This window comes from Heterocephalus glaber, unplaced genomic scaffold (assembly GCF_053883595.1).
Source record: "Heterocephalus glaber isolate CG9 unplaced genomic scaffold, H.glaber_assembly_v1.0 deba00001689, whole genome shotgun sequence".
NCBI classification, from domain to species: Eukaryota; Metazoa; Chordata; class Mammalia; order Rodentia; family Bathyergidae; genus Heterocephalus; species Heterocephalus glaber.
Genome location: NW_028258414.1, coordinates 3,809,005 through 3,826,198, shown reverse-complemented (window position 1 = coordinate 3,826,198; position 17,194 = coordinate 3,809,005). Strand labels below are relative to the sequence as shown.

The 17,194-nt window shown below is 43.4% G+C and overlaps 1 protein-coding gene across 5 annotated transcripts in view; it reads left to right on the top strand.

The window, feature by feature from the left end:
- Rora (RAR related orphan receptor A) overlaps positions 1 to 17,194 on the top strand; it is a 674,381-nt gene that overhangs the window by 575,342 nt on the left and 81,845 nt on the right. The window contains exon 1 of one of the 5 annotated variants that reach the window (XM_087199152.1): positions 6,086 to 6,148. The exons of 2 other annotated variants lie outside the window; for them this stretch is intronic. In XM_087199152.1, coding sequence (XP_087055278.1) covers positions 6,145 to 6,148 — 4 coding nt within the window. In that variant the 5' untranslated portion in view covers positions 6,086 to 6,144. Of the gene's footprint in view, positions 1 to 6,085; positions 6,149 to 7,613; positions 7,804 to 17,194 lie in introns of those variants that run through there. 2 more of the 5 variants (XM_004855714.4, XM_021237124.2) reach the window with 2 other exon arrangements.

Here is a 17,194-nt window from a genome sequence, read left to right as displayed (position 1 = left end):
CACATGGCATGACATAAGTGGCAGGAATTTTCCATAAAGGGGCAGCAGTGATACAAATTTCAAATGTGAAAATAGCAGAGATCTTTATTTTGTGCTTTTTCTGTAGAATAGTATGAACTCCAACTTCTCAATTTTACATTTTTGACAGATTGGTTCTTTGGTTTGGGATCTTTTAGAAATGCAAATATTGGCTTTTGTGTTGTTGAGTTTTCTTACAATCCTAATATTCCATATCAGTAACCCTAACCCTAAAATCTAAAGGAAAAAAACCTCCCCTTGAGTTAATTTAATGTGTAGCAACTGTTTCTTAAATATACACATAGCAACATTGTTTTCAAAGAGGTTAATTACAACCATGAACAGTATGTTTCTTCATTAGTAGTAATTAAATAATTTACTAAATTATGTAATAATTTATAATGACACATGCTAACCCTGTTTTACTACAAGAGCTAGTGATAAAAAAATTTCTCGTACCCATGCTGCTAACCCATAGATGTTATTTGAGTGGTAATTTTTGATTCATGGAGAAGCCAGGCTGGTTTTTTCAAAATACTTAGTAGTGCTGACTGTAAGGAAAAATTTTATAATACTTGAGTTGTAGCATAAGAGTTAAGTGTCTACCCTAGAGTCAGTTTACCTGGATTTATTTGTTTGTTTGTTTGTTTGTATGATTCCACAGTTATCTAGCCTTGTGCCCTTAGACAAATCACCTATATCTCTGTACCCTCATTTCCTCATCTGTAAAATGTGAGTCATAAAAGTGCAGAATGTTGTTAGATAAATGGAACTTTAAAAGAGCAGAAAGTCACTGCCACAGAGGAACCCCCAAGAAGAGATGGTTAACCAGTAGGAGAGCGTGAAGCAGCAACAGCAGCAGTATTGAATAATGATTGGAAATCCGTTTTGATTTCAGAAAATTACCTTTTGCGACACACGGCTAAACTGGCTACGAAAAATCCAATGTGAATTTTGGAGCTTCTGGACAGAATGGTTGATTTAATCTATCTCCATCTTATAAAACATAAGAGTTTTTAATTCGAGGGAAGAGTGGTAATTATTTTTTAAATGTGAGTCTAACACACTTAGAAGACTTCAACATTTTAAAATGAAAATACGTAGTCAAGTCTGCTCTTGTTTTAGTGCTCACAACACACTTCCAACATGCAGGACTGGACATAAATAATAGATGGAGTTTTGGGAGCAGAGAATAGACTTCTGATCAGATGCTGTCAGCCCAGGTAAATCCCATCCTATAAGCTGGAGCTTAAATGTGAGCAGCAAAACTACTATTGACATGCGGCACAACTGTCTGAAATGTCAATAGTTATAAAATGAGTATTTCATAATGCAGAATAATTGATTACTTTGCTTGACTGAACAGGAACATATTTTCTCTGTGAAAGCAAAGGAATGCCAGCGTTTGCTCCTGGAATCCTCCTAGCTGCGGGATGTGGGTTTCCCGGTGAAGCCTACGTTACTCTGCAGTCTTGATCATGCATGACAAAAAAATAGGGGGAACCATCTGTAATTGCTTATCTTTTCTCCATTATTTGGAAATGTTTTTAAGATCATTCTTTAAAAAAAAATATGACCTATGTCAGCAGCGTCTATATTGATAGAAGCATCTCAGAGAATTTCAGCACTCAAACAACATTCAGTTTATCTTGTTCATCCCCAAATGCTCTGCTTAGCTTTTCACTCTGACTAAATAACAACCATTTCCAGTTGTATTCCTCCTTGGTGTGCCCTGACATGGAACTCTTTTGCTCTATGTGTTTTATTAAGTGTCATTTAACTTTATGACTATCAAGCCAACTATTAAGTCTTACAATAAGACTACGAAACAGGCAAGGTGCAAAAAGGATTTATTTTCTAAAGCACAGTTCCCTTCTCTGCCCTCAGAATTGTTTCCCCAGAAATCATTCTGTGAATATATATACTTTGAAGCATCCTGTTCTAGGTACTTTGAGGGAAGACAGCAGAAATAGCTACAACCTACATTTTGGGCTTTCTTCTCTCCTCATCTGTGTGTATTTTATGCTTCGTTACAAGTTTTCCTTCAGTGCAAAATGCCTTCTCTAGCTCTGGCCTCTTCCCTGTGTTCTGTGTCCCTTCACACAGGCCCTCCTTTGCCATTTCTGTTCTATAGGATTTGAGGTGGCCTCTGAGGTGTAGCTCAGATGCTGTCTCCTTCATGAAGTCTTCCTTGCAAAGCTGAAAGCAGACCTTGCACCAAAGAACTTCTCTTATTCTTGACTTACGTTGCTCTGTATTTCTGGAACACTTAGAATGTGTGTCGCGTGTTCTGTCTTGCATTGTGAATTGCATCCATTTTCCGGCTAGATTATCGCAGGCCCCTTGAAGGACAGACTGCTGTCTTGATCTTTCCCTCCCCTCTGCATGTCCCAGCCTGGTGAGATGTGCACAGAAGGTGGTTAGCCACTGCTCATTGGATGGCAGCTTTCTCTCTTACAGGAAAAGAGACCTCGAAAGCCCACAAGGCCTCTTAGGCCTATGGGTAATTTAATTTTATTCATCTTTTATCCTCAGTACTTAGCAAGTGCTTAATAAAGACGACTTGCTTTACACACATAGAGTTCCCAAATTGTACAAAGTTTAGCAAAAGTGCATCTGAAAGTGACCTCGACCCATTTTTTATGAAGGCTCGGTATTGATACCAGGCATGGGCTCTCAGTGTATCACCGTCAGGGCCGGTGGGGATGGCGCTAACAGCCCTGCTTATAATCCCTACGAAGAGATAACCACCCGTCCTTTTAAAATATTGTTTGATTTAATCCTCCCAGTAGCCCTGCAAGACTCTGCTGTTCTGACACCTGTGCTGAGGTAGATCTGCCTAAGGTCACTCAGCTATTGAGTGGCATGGAGACTGGTTTTGCTCCCGACTTTGTCTCTTGTACCATGATGTTCAGTGAAACAGAGACAGCTCCTCAGAGAAGTGACTAGACTTGGCACAGCACAGAGAAAGGATGGGGGTGAGCCCTCAAAGCAGATGGGAGGCGATCCTGGGAGTGAGGGGCCTGATGTCCTGAGAGGCCAGATGATTTGCCCATGGTGATGCGGAAAGCTGCCAGTGACAAGTGTGAAACTGGAGCCCAGGATTTCAGGTTCTGATTACATTTGTATTTCCTGTAATCCCTTAATTGAAAACCAATCATTTCCTGAATAGCCTGTTTCCCTGCCAGCCCTAGGCATGGGGTGAGGACAACCCTGGAGCACAGAGGGATGGAGGCCCCTCCTGCCCCAGGCCTGTATCTGTTTGCATGTTCCCTTGCCAGGTGTCTGTGTAGACAGGCACCGGCTGCCCACCTGTCCTGAGGCAGGTGCCTACCTCTGTATGCCTTGTGAACTTTACCCTTTTCCTCCTTGTGATGGTTATAAAGCATGTGCCAGTCCTCTGAGTTTCCTAATAGGTGCGTGTAATACTAGGTGTCAGAAATCCCAGAGTCCCTGGGCCACTGTCTCCATCCAGCCAAACCTTTTATCTCCAACATTCAATTCCACCCATAGCCACACTAAGGATTTGCAGCTGTCTATCAACCATGGGGGGCAAATGCTATGGCGACACCTTTTCAATAGACAGCCAGGTTCTGTGCTCCTTCAGGAGCGAGCGTGCTCTCTCTGGGAACTGACCCGGGTAGGGTTTCAGAGCAGAGGTCAGCTGAGGAGGGAGATGCTTCAGTCCAGGGCTGCTGTCTTCTTCCAGCTCCATTTCCCAGCACAGTGCCAGGCACACAATAGGTACTCAGTAAGTGTGGCTGATTATGAGAAATATGTGTGTGAGCATGCACAGGTGTGTGTAAAACTGAACATGTATCTTGCCACCAAACTACAGTTGATTTCACTTTATTCCATGGGCCCTGGATATTTAACTTCATATTTGTTTCAAAATCATGAATAAGATTGACCAACCATACCAATAGCCTCATTTCCCTCCCCCTCAACACTCATAAATAAGGGGTCTCTCTCCCTCTCCTCTCCTCTCCTCTCCTCTCTCGCCTTTGATTTCTGTGTCTTACCAGTATTATTCCATTCATAAATATTCTCCTGAGACACTGGCTCCTGCGATCTTTGTAGGAAGTTTGTATCTTCTCTTAGCTCTCCAAGTGGTCTTGTTTAGGATGAACTCACCAGGTCTGACCTTGTTGGATTCATAAGTAGCCTGGTACCCTGGCTCTATTTCGGCCAGAATGATCTTATAAAGATCACCGAGTGGGGGTGGTAAGGACTCAGCTGAACCAAGCTCCGTAGACTCACAATAACCTTTCACTGATCCTTTTCTTGTTCAGTTAAAAAGAAATTAATTCACTTAGCAAACTGCCACACACCCAGGAGAGAGAGGGCCATGGTGAAGGGAACCAAAATACTCTCTCACATGCACCAGAGATCTTTGAAATCATCTTCCTCCTACGAGCCACTTGCACACGTGGGATAAGTTTGTCCCTCCACTGGTTGGACATTCTCCCCAACAGCACTGTATGTGGGATTTGCGGTGGTAGACCTTAAGATCAGGCCCTGTGTAGTGACAACCTAAGTACACTCTCAGAAAGTGTCATTTCTTTATTTAACCTCTCAAGATTGGCACCATTTGTTGACATTACTTAAATCTAAACACCTGCAGACATGTGCCAGGCGTTTCTTGTGAGTGTTCTGGAGCAATCTGGTGTAGAAGTATCTTTCTACTTCCCACTAAATGGCAGTTCCAATGTGAAACCAGCATACAGGGACACCATGTGGGGCTGCAGCCATCTCTTGGGGACTCCAAGATGGATCGCATGTGTTTATAAGTACGTTCCATGCTTTCTTTTTCAGAGATTACCCAACAGAAACATTTGAGTTGGGATTATTATATAACATACATCGTTTGTAATAGAGTTTTTGTTGTGTTTAATTATCTTCATGTAAGCAATATTCTTTTCAGAATGCTTGGTACAAAGAAAAAGATGTTGCTTAGCCCTAATTTCCCCCCATAGTAGGCACTTCAGAGGGGTCTGTTTAATAAAATACAAGCAGTTATTCCTACATACGTATTGTATTTCAATGTTGTATTCTATTTCTGTGGTATTGTTTTTTAATATATGGTGGGTTACAAAATCTGTATTGAAATGTATCATTTATGACTCCAGTTTGGTATTAGTGAAGGCAAATGTGGATCTTTTCATTCTTGGCTTACTTGGTTGGCAGGAGACTTATAATTCCATAGCAAATTTGTATTTCAAGTGGTTTTTTAAAAATACAGCCTCTCATTTTTACTTTCAAAGTTTCACGAGAGCTTTGTGTTAATAGAAAGAACAATAATATACCCTGGGTTAAAAGCTGAAGACATATAATAGAGGCATGTATTACAAATAGCATCTAGCCACACAGGAAGGTTAGGACTTCATATCTGAAATTCTGTTGCTTGTTAGTTGTAGGATGCGAATGAAATACGTTTCTAAAGAGCAAGGTCAATATTACATTATCCTGGAAATGTCTTTGTTGAATAAAAGTGCAAATATTTCAAATAAGTATTATGAGATTATATTTCTATTGGGGACATTTCTATAGGAAGAATGATTCTACCACTTGTAATTGCAGGAGCATTTGTCACGATACATGACTTTCCTCATTACCAATTTCATTTGAAATGGTCTGGAAATAAATATGAATTGCCAGTGATGTAAGACTATTTACCTTGGACTCATGTCTGACAGGCAGGCTGGAGGGAATGGATTTGGTTATTTTCAAGGCATTATTTTCTACAGCAGGATACTGTTTTAAAGTAACATTGTGCATGCTCAGAGGTGTGTATCCAGCTTCATTGTCATATGAAGAATATGACATGGGATCTGGGACATTTCTTCATCCTTTGACTATTTAAAGGAAAGAACATCATACCAAGGACCTACTAACAGGCTAGGGTGGTGTTATCCTTCCTCCTCCTAGTTGTTAGCACAAGGGAAATCAAGAACCAAACCTACATGAGGGTGTCCTGTAACTGAGGGGCGTTGCCTTAGTGGGAGACATAGTTGCATCATGAGAACGTGGCGTGATTTAATTTCACAACTGTATACATTACAGTAGGTATGGCTGATTCACTTGAAACTCTTGTCCACTTCGCTATGGCTGGACAGCTGAGTTAACATGGGTAGGTCTTGGCTTCACACTTAAAATTTCTTTTCTTTGTTTCTTTTTTTTGTGGTTTTATTTGGAGAAATTTCTAAAGAAAAAGATTTTATTAGGATGAATGTATCTGAAATCAAACTTTTTTTTTTTTTAAAGCCACAGCTTGACTGAAAGACAGTGAACTTTTCTGACCTTATAAATCAGAGAACTCTGTAAATGCTTGGAAAACTTAATTTTGCCTTGAAAGGGGGGTTGGAGGGCAGGGAGGGTATGAATCTTTGTTTTCCGCCATGCTGATTGTCTGCATGTGTTTTAAATTACGGCCCTACTTAGGGACAAGGGCGACTCAGTTGTATGGAAAAAGAAATGCTGGAATTGTTATTTAATCATGAATGCAACAATGATTAGCCATTTAATATTTTAAATTGTAAATGGAAAAATAGACCAACAGAAAAGAACAATTTAAAAATCACGAAAGAACAGCAGTAGGTAGCAAACTTAGCTTTTGAACATTTTCTTTTTCTGTTATGCTCAATACTGAAGAACCACTTGCCAAAGTTTTAAATAATGCAGACTCTGGCTAAGTGGCATCTGAAATTCATCATAAAGAGATTCCATCTGTAATATAACGATGTGATTTACGTTCCCATAAGTCCAGAAAAAAGAATTAAGCTTCAAAGTTTGGAGACTGTTAAGTCTTGGTTAAAAGTTACAATTCGCAAAGTTGACCTTTAGAGACTTTTTCTTTTTTTCTGTCCACAAGGCAATGTCTCATCTTTAGGGTATGAAAAATACAGCCTTTTCCACTTGTAGATGGGATCTCTGGAGAGAACGCTGGATGTGACAAGCCGACTATAGTGGCTCTAGCTGGCTGGCAGCTGGAGTTCCTTTAGGAAATCTTCGTTCAGTGTTCGCTCTTTGCAGGTACGGGTGGTCCTGGACGCGGGCCGGAGACGGATAAAACTGGGACTTTAGAGGCTGCCCAGCCGGGGCTGTAGCGGCCTTGAGGGTGGAGTCCCTGGGCCCCGGCAGGGTCTCCCCGAGGGACCCAGGGAGCTTCCTCCTCTCCGAGACCGGGCCCCCGGGGCTCCCTTCTCCACCCGCTGGTGGGAGCTGCGCCTCTGCAGGAGACGTGGACACCCAGGAAACTGAGGGAGACTGCACGCTCCCGCCTGCCACCAAAGCCCCTCTCCGCCAGCCGACGGGCGCGGGCCCCGGAGAGGGGAGCGTGGGGTGGGTCGGGTGCGCGCGTCCGGCCCGCGTAGCCGGGGGACAGCGAAGACCCTCGTTCCGAGGGGCCCATGCGGCTGCTGGTGACCGGGAGGGCGTGGAGCGGGCCGGGGCTGGGCCGGGGAGCGGGGTGGGCCAACTCCCGCTGCGCTCTGCTCACCTGCCCACGGGGGCGGAGCGGGGCGAGGGACGCGCCTGCCTCAGCCTCCGCCCCCGCCCGCCCGGGAGGAAGCGGAGGGGCGCGGTGTAAACAGAACGGCGGCCGTGATGTCAGCCGGTCACATGGAGCCTCTTATGGCTCGGGATGGCTCTCGGCGGGCGGGCAGCTGCGGCGGCGGCGGCTGGGGCGCGGCGGCGGCCGAAGGGCTCCGGGGTCGGACCATCCGCTGTCCTGCGCTCTCCGCACCGCGGCTTGAATGATGTATTTTGTGATCGCAGCGATGAAAGGTGAGCGAGCGCCCGCGGGCCGGGCCGGGCCGGGCCGGGCGGGGGCGCGAGGAGGAGGGGGCGCCGAGCCGAGTCCAGCGCAGCGCAGCGCAGCACACGGTCGCCGGGCTGGGCCTGCGCCGCACCCCCGCTCCCGCTGCTGCCCGCCCGGGCTCCCTGGAAAGTTCGCCCGGCTGGCGTCGCCGTGGCCCGCAGAGGGAGGGAGGGCAGGGCTCCGGCCCGGCCTGCGCGGGAGGCGGCCGCCCCGTCTCCCCGGGGCCGTCTCGCTCCCGGCCTTCTGCCCGCCCGGACGCGCGGCTGTGGGCAGCGACCGGTGCTCGCGGGCCCCCGGCCGGCCGGGCCGCAGGGACGTCGCTCCCGCGCTGCCAGATGCGCAGAGAGAGCCGGGCCGCCGGGAAGTTTCCGAGGCGAAAGCAAAGTTTGGAGGCTGCGGGAGTGGTCAGGCCCCGCGCCGGAGAAGCAGCCCGAGCCGCTCCAGGCCTGGCCGCCGCCTGGGGATCCGGGATCCGGGCCGGGACGCCAGGCGCGGTGAGCGTTTGCCCGGTCGGAGTTTTGTTGCAATCCGGGATGAAGGCCACCAGTTCGCTATCTGCACCGGGTTTACATTCGGATCACCGAGCTTTGCCTTTCTTCACTAGAGATTGGATGGCATCTCTTTTATTAATTATTAACAGGCTGAAACGTACCGGGCGCTAAGATGAGCTGCTTGAGACGCAATTTTCTTATACGATGTGTCCACCAAGGCTCCTTTTGCCTTTTCCCCCTGTGGCTTACAGCAAACGAGACTTGATCATTTTAGAATACGCAGCTAATGGCAAAAGAGAGATCCATGCTCTGAAGCACGTAAAATCATTTGGGAAGAAAAAAAAAATGTTAAGATTTCTTACCGACTTCTTACGTAAAAGAAATCTCCCTTCCTCCCCCTAAAAACTTTCATGCAACTCCTGTGCTTTATTAAGCCTGTACGCATAAAATGACTTCAAATAGTTTTTTTCTTCCATTTCCCCCTAAATTATGAAATACATTTTGCTCCTGGGGAGGTGTCCATGCGAGTCCTTACCCATTTTATTTAGTGTCATTTGTGTTGGTTGGGAGGAAGAATGAGTCAGGAACATTTTAGACTGCCTTCCCCCCAATGAAGAGTGACACGAAGGAAGGTATGTTTTAATAATCTAACTTGGATGTTTCCTAGTACATAGGCTTTTGTTTTTGTAGTTTCTAGTACAAGTTGGAGTTGTAGTACACACTGTCCCTTACTAATGGAATCATGAGTCTCGCACGTTCCCCCTCCCCAAAAGCTGTCTGCCACACATTTGTCTTGGGGTGACCTCTGACTGCCATAAAATAATAGCTCCATGCTACTGAGTTTTGAGAAAAGTAGCTCAGAAGTTCTGGTGATGCAGTTTTTCTCTGAGCTCAGCTGGGGGTGGGGGGATAGGAGAATGAATCTGGACAATTGGAATATTTCATTCCCAGTATCTCACATCCTGCGTCTTGAAGGGATTATCTTGCTTTGGTGCCGATTTTAACTGAAGAAAACAGTTTGTGGGAAAACGAGCCATGCTGTAAATGTTTCCATATCAGATTTAAGAGAAAAAAAACCTGTCCCAGAATCGTATTAAATACTTCCCTACTGCCTCTCAGTTTTACGATTTAAATTGGTTCCATGTATAAGAGAGTCTGTATAATTAGATTTTCTGTGTAAAGCAGAAACACTTTTCCGTAGGTTTTCAGTATGTGGAGAAGAGAGTACAAGTGTCCATAAAAGAAGTATTCTCTTCGTTGGCTGATGTTGTTTAAACATCAGTCTATCAGACCTTTTGAACTCTCCCAAGAAGAAAATCCTTCCTCTGGGTTAGTTGTCTAATGAGTTTAGGCTTAAAGTGGTTTCATGCTTAGAAGTAATAAATCTTCATTTGAGCAATTCTAGCCTCATCCTTCAGTTCTGTTTTTGTTTAATTAAGGACAAAGTTCCACTACCATTTGGACTGCTTTGGACAGAGGCAATGCAGCATTTCGAGTGAGGGGAGCCTTGGCCAAGTGTCACTGGCTAGGAGACCACATGGCAGTGCAGGGCTTCATGCTGTTCACAGGCCACAACCCTCTGCCGCGTGTGGGGCTCACCCTGTGTTCCTGGGAATGGAGTCTGAGAGCGGAGCGAGGAGGGGCCTAACTCACGTCCACTTGTGAGGCCCCCAACTACTTTGAAAATATCCCATTTGGTGACGAGTTTTATGTCCAGCCCTCATACATAGAGCTTTGTGATTTTGAAGAACTTGGCCTTCCTTTTTCCATGTGCAGTTTGAATTCATCCCTAGTCTCATTTTAAGCGCCCCTTCTAAGAGCTTTCTCTGAGTCTCCCTTCGCTGGGATGTTTGTCCCATATTAGGGAGACGTGAAAAGTGGAGTTGAAAGAGGCTGATGGCTGGGTCCTAGGAGAAAACCCAAATGACTCCTACTGCCGAGAGGAGTCAGTGCTGGGCCAGGAAGGGAGGATCGGTTCTTTTCAAGACAGAGAGGTCTGAATGTGCCGTGCATGATGGAGGGTGAGCCTGAACCCTCTATGAAGCACAAGATCTTTTAAAGTCTGGTTCTCACAGCGACCTCATGATTGCACGTATTTCAGTCATATCCCCTGAGGTGCTAAGAAGCGGGCAGGTGCTTCAGTAGAGCACCTTGCTGCCCACTTGAATTGAGACCCTCATACTGTCATTTCTTTAATGCTAGACAGGTATAAAATCTCTAAACTGAAATTGTCCTTTGAAAAACAAATGCATACAATGTGATTTAAATCTTGATTTTTAAATACCTAGTAGATACTCTTGTAAATATATTAATAGTTCTCTAGACTCCTGTTTCTCCCATCTTTCCCTCCCAGCCTAGTGAATCACAATAAAAATGGATGAGATCAGCAAATAGATAATTGCATAGCACCTGCTGTAGTCCCCAGCCGCTTTGTAATTTGCTCAGGGGTTCCTAAGAAAATATCTACAAATGACATTTACTGGGGAAAAAAGTTGATGGATGAATAGATAGATCTGTGAAGGAATTCACAGATGGAATTTAGTTTTCTGAAAAAGATCTTGCATTGTTTTAGTACTCAATAAAGTTCCTTGTATGGGATCTGTATACAAATCTAGGAAGACTTTGTAATAGAAATATATTCTGCATACTTCATGGTTATTGACAGTGTTTATTAATAAGCAATCAAGGCTACCTTAATGTATATGTTTAATATGTAGTAATTTGAAAAACGTAAGTAGACACATGGAGTCAGCATCTATACTAGTCTTCTTTACTTTAAAAAAAATGCGGTGGGGATATATGTACCAGTGGCAAGTTGGGTGTGAATTGACATTGGGTACTGTTTCAGAGTCCACACACTGGCCCTTTGAGGAATGAATAATGACGACTCTTCCTCTATCTAGTCACTCCACTGAAGATCCCTCATTTCTGCCCTGGCCTTTCAGCTCGTGGATGGAGAGATTTATAGTCAGAACTCTTTTATCCATTGGTATCATATGTGGCATGGCAGAATGTGTTTTTTCCTGTGTGCCAGGTCCAGAGATGAGGTCCAAATAATAGTGTGTACTATCCAATGGGCAATATACAAGAAAGAGCTTGAAATCTTGTGTTTATGGCTTTTCTTTTTTAAGTGAAGTCTGTTAGCATTCATCATATTAAAGGGAGATAAGATGATAACTTTAAACTCTTTTTCTCATGGCTTTCAGAAGTGATATCAACTTTCTTCGCAAGGTTAGACAGTGGTTTCATTTTTTGCTTTTGATTTTCTTGCCTCTGAAGTTTGCAAGGCATTTCACAAGTAAATATGAGGATGATGCTAATCTGTATCTAGTTTGTGCTTTCTGGTTTACACACACTCTTATCTCCTCCAGTCCTCCCTACAAAGTTGCTGATAATCCCATGTCTTCTTCAAGTTGAACAAAGTGAGGCTGTCACGGGGTGGTTTGTGCTGCAGCCAAGGCCTTCACACTGACGCTTGGGAAGCGAGGACCAGAACCTTAATTTCCACTAGCTGCCTGCCTCCCCCAGAGGAAGCTGTGAAAATGTCCTGGATATAACTTTGTCTCTCGTTAGTGGAAATTATAACTCTGGCATGTATATGGGAAAAAATAGATTCAATTATGTAATGCTTTGCTGAGCCTAATATCTTTAAATTACTATTTAATAAAATCAATTTGGTACAAATGGGGTTATTCTTATTTGCTTATCATTAGCCCTCTTCATCTATGATTTTCATTAAGTCTGCTTGAGGATCTGGGTGAAATGTAATCATGGTTTTCCTAAGGAATACAGGATACCACACACTGCAGCTAACCTGTGTTACCAGTCACCGTTATGATGGAATTGGACTAGATTTATTTCTGTGTCCATTTATCTTCAGGCAGAGGGAGTGTTCACAGATGCATCTTGTGATTTTAATATGCCTTTATGTGGTAGAAACCTCCTGAAGTTTTGGCTCGTGGATGCTCTCAAGATTATATCCATGACAGCTAAGGATCATGATTATAGATACCTTCTTGAGAAATTTGTTGTCTTTTGGAAAATTACCTTAAGTACAAAAATTTTCAAGTAGATCTGCAGAACCTCATTTCTCACTTGGTGTAGGTCCTTACCTTTCTGACAGTTAGATTGAGGTGTGTTTCTCTGAAAGCAAATAAGCATTATTTAAGACTCTCAGGGACAGAAGAAACCTTAAAAGTCACTCCAACTGGTGTCCCATTGGCATTTGGGACATTCTTGTGAAATAATTGGTTATACTTGAACACAGCTGGTAATGGGGAACTCATTATCACTAGAGGTAGCTTGTTCCATGTTGAATTACAAAAGTCTCATATCAAGCATAAATCTCTCCCTTTGTTCTTTTAATCCCTCGATTTTGACCCTGGGGTGGAGGTGCAGAACACATGTAACCCATCTTTCAAATGAATGACTGTCAGTTATTTGAAGACCAGTAGCATCACACACAGACACACACACACACACACACACACCACACCTCTCTCTAACCCCTCACTCTGCTGTTCCGCTCATGTTTTATTCAAAGTTCATGGTGCAGCCTTCCCAGGATCTTGGTCAGTTTCTTCTTCCGATACATTTCAGTTTCTCTAGAACCACTTGAAATTTTGATGCCAAAAATGGAACCCACGGATCAATTCTGGTGGGATGGACTTGGCACTTAACTCACTACATAGTAAAGAGGAAGAAGTGACTGAAAGACAACAAAAACCTTTTGTTTTAAACATTTTAATGTACATAATCAAAGCTGTATCTCTAGCCCGTCATGGCTAGTCTTCGTGATATAGTTGTAATTTGTGAAAGTGGAGCTTTAATCTGTTTAGGAATGCTTTTAGTTCAGCTGGTGTTGATTAGTAAATATCCAGGAAAATTAAAAATACTGCAAAAAAATTATTAAAGGAACACCGGAAGTATTTATGAGAGGTTTTTCTGCAAACCATGGTCAGATCTGAGATAAGACTGCCCTCTAGTGGTTACTTGCTTGAGGAAAACTAAAAGCCACGACGGTGCCAGTGAGTTTCCCATCAGGCTAGTGGTGGAGAAGGTCAAAGGTTGAAATTACTTTCTCAATTCCTCAAGGGTATTCTTCATCAGATTCAAAAGTGTAATTCATTGTTTTACATAGTTATTAAAATGTCACGGTGGGAAGATAATGAATTTTTAAAGTTTGGAAGGGAAAAGTTTTTTTAATGTGGATTAAAGTTGATTTATAAAATTCTATTTCCTTGTCAGTTGTGAGATTTCATTTGTGAATGAAAAGCTATTATGATCCCCATAGTGGTCCTTGTATCATTAAAAGCATTCCAACTTTAGTCTGTCTCCCCTACACTTGAATATTTTTCTTTCAAAGAGGTCATTTTGGCCAGTGAAATCCAGCATTTTCTCTTTTGAATCTAGAACTTTTGTTTTTTAAAAACGCAAATAATTAAAAAGAAGTAAACTGGTGGGAGTTCATTCTGACAAGAAGAACCATACCAAGCATGCAAAAAACTTTTAACACTGGTTTTTAAACATGAAGATTATTTGGTTCACTTGAGAATATAGTTTGCCTGCAAAATAAAACAGTGCACCAGATCTAGGTATTTTGAGCAGAATAGAATTTATTATTAAAAAGGCTGTAGAAGCCAAGATAAGAATCCATTTGTGTAAATTTTAGGATAAATAGAAAGTGAACTGTAAATTTAGATTTCAATGCTCTGTGAAATTTGAAGCAATCATAAAACAGTCTGATTTCTATGTAGCAATCGGAGGAATAAGTATTGATCGTCCTATTTCCTTATCATTTATCATTTGTCTCTGATGATACACAGAAGTATAAGAATTTTGCATTGCTCGAGATGTCCTGGTTTCCGGTGTGAGGTAGAACAACCATGGTTAGAAAAATGAAATGGGATCACTAGGATGTAAAAGGATGACAGTGCTCACTTTTTGGTACTAGAAAAGATGAAATCGAGTCTTTTCATGAAAAATAAGGGGAAAGAGTCCGGGAAGCCCTGGTATTTTGACCTTTTCATCACAGATGGAAGGCAGCAGTTCAGAAGTGAAGATTTGTGGTTACATTCAGATCAGTTATCAAAGCATGCTGTTTCACAAACTGCACCACCCAGAAATGGGACCCTGAACCACATTAGTATTCTTTTTCACCAATTGTTGTTTTCATTTTCCTGTTGTTGGAGTTTTTTCCCCCTTGTTTTTGTTTATTTCACTTCAGGTCTTCTGCTGAACACTGGTTATGCATAAACATTTTATCTTAGCAACACTTAAGTGCCCACTGGGTGCTCAGTAATTCCAGTACCACCCTTGTGCTTTTCTAATAGACCTAAGACACCTTCCACACAAGCAGGTGTCTCCAGCCGTGAATCAGCATTTTCAAATGCTCTGGGAAGCCAGCAGCCTCACTGGAGTGGGGAAGGCTATGCTACCACCATTTGGGCTTATAGGTTTGCAGTTCCCGTGAGCCACAGGTCATTTAAAACACAGGCACTTTTGTAACATGCAGAGCGATCTGATGAAATGTTCATTCATGAGTGTACACGGTTTGCTTCCAAATAAGCCATGAGTTAACTCTAAAATCCTGTCTGACCCAGTGCTTCTGAAACTGTGTTCCCACTATAACCCTGAGTCTGTTACAAAGGCAGTCTGGAATCTGTTTTTGTTGATTTACACAGCAGCCCAGGCATTCCTGGTGCCCATGGTCCTCATGGCTCTGAAACCTGTCTTACGCTGTTCGAGCAGGAACAGGCACTGGGGGGCTCTGGTCCTTCGGCCATGCCCAGATACCATAGATCTTCACAGTCACCTGAAAAGAGTTTAACCACTCATGACCTGCCTCCAATGGCCTCAGGCAAGCCCAAGGGGCCCACATTGACAAAGTTCTTGTGATTGTGAGGATCAGGTGGAACTGGGAACTATTGCTTCAGCTCAGCCTTCTCTTACTAAGGAAAAAAGTAAGCTCGGAAAGGTAAATGATGTAGGGGTGAACATATGCTTCCTTTTGGTCTACGGAAATGGCCCAGCACAAGCAACTTCTGCCATTATTTAGATATCATTCATACTTGTAATTATTTTTATGGTCCTTTGGCCCTGCTATCAATGGTGTATAGGAGGAAGTGGCAGATTGTCTTCCCCAAGCTCTTTCCTCTAATAGCCTAAGCAGGAATGATCCTGAGGCTGATACTGGAGGTACCTGTGATCGCTCCTGGGCCCTGTACTCCCTTTCAGCAGAAAGCCTTGTCCTGGAGCCCTGTCTCTGCGTGTGACATAGACACAGTAGATCTAGTACTCACTGTGAATGCCAGTGGGGTCTCACCCATATTGTGACCACTGAGTGTGGGCAGGCTGAGGATGTCACCACAGCAGTCAAGGCCAACTGTAGCGAACCAACGGCAGTGTCTTTTCCCTATTGCTTTTCTTAGCAACAAAGTAAAGGTTTTGGTGGCCTGAGAGCTCATTAGCGCTTCCTTCTGACGAGATGACCTTTCTTGGCATGAGTGCCTAGCATGCATCTTCCCAAGAATGGTCTCTGGGCATGGGGAAGTCTGAACAAAGTGGAGGACGCTCCTGCCTTCCTTCGGCTAAAACAGTGCAGAGCAGAGCTGCTCTGGCCAGTCTGGAAGGTGGCGGTACCCGGGCCCATGATTGCCGCACTGGTGACTCGGAGGGCTGTGGGGACAGAAGCGGTCATGACTGAGTCAGTCTCTGCCTCCGTGAATAAACACTGTGGCGGGAAGAGGCAGGCAGTGTTTAAGTAAACATACAAATGAACAAGTTGGTGACAACAGCAAGGCCAGCATACAGTGGAGTGGCTCAGAAATGCTTATGGCTTCAAGGACAAACATCAGAAAATGGAATCAAAGAATGTTTCTGTATTGGTGCATATTAGCAGTACGGAACAGTGAGGCTCATTTTGGTGTATCAGTACCTGCGTATAATGTTTTATTTTCATCCCCATTTCTCCTCTCTGCTTTCTCTCCCCTCTCCCTCGCCAGCCTCCTCTCCATTCCTGAAAGCCTACCTTCTAGTAGCCTGTCATCTCTCCTTTATTTTTAGTTATTTTTAGATTGCTCACATGAAACAAAACATGGTATTTAACTTTCTGAGACTGGCTTATTTTACTTATCTTGATGGTCTCCAGATCCATCAGTTTTCCTGTGAATGATAGGATTTTTTTTCTTCTTTATGCCTAAATTCATATACATATATATATAGATATATGATTTCTTTGAATCAAAGCATTTTTCCAACCATTGATGAACATCTGCTGCAGCTGAGAGGTCATCTGGTCCTAGTATCCACTCTTATCCATGTTACACTGCCCAGAGAGAGTGGTAGCAATCCAGAAGCTCTCTGCTAGTTGAGATTCTGCACAGATGCTAACGTGAAGACACTTCCAAAGTCTCATGCCTTTATTTTGTACATGAGTCACCTGGTCCCCAGCGTAGTGACAGTGTTGAGTTGTGGAAAACCCCTGGTGTCCTGTGAAGAGGATGCAGACACGGGTTTTTGCCCCAGATCTGCTACACAGTTATTGTGTCACCTCCATTGCCCACTTTCCCCGGTTGTGAAATTACAGGGCTAGATTTGATGGCCATCAAGATCTTTTCCAGCTCTATTTGATAAAAATGTTCCTAGTAGAGCAGAAAGATACTCTTGTTTCTTGTTTGCAATGTGTAAGGAGCAAACAAATGCCGCCTGGCTTCTTACTCCTTGTCTTAGCTCCTAATGCTGTAGGTGCCTCGCTTAGCTAATCAGTTCCTTCTGGAAGTGAAAATTTAAGGTAGAAGGAGATAATTACTTTATGCTAGTTAAATTTAAAAAACAAGCAAGTTTTCATTAATATTAATAATAAATA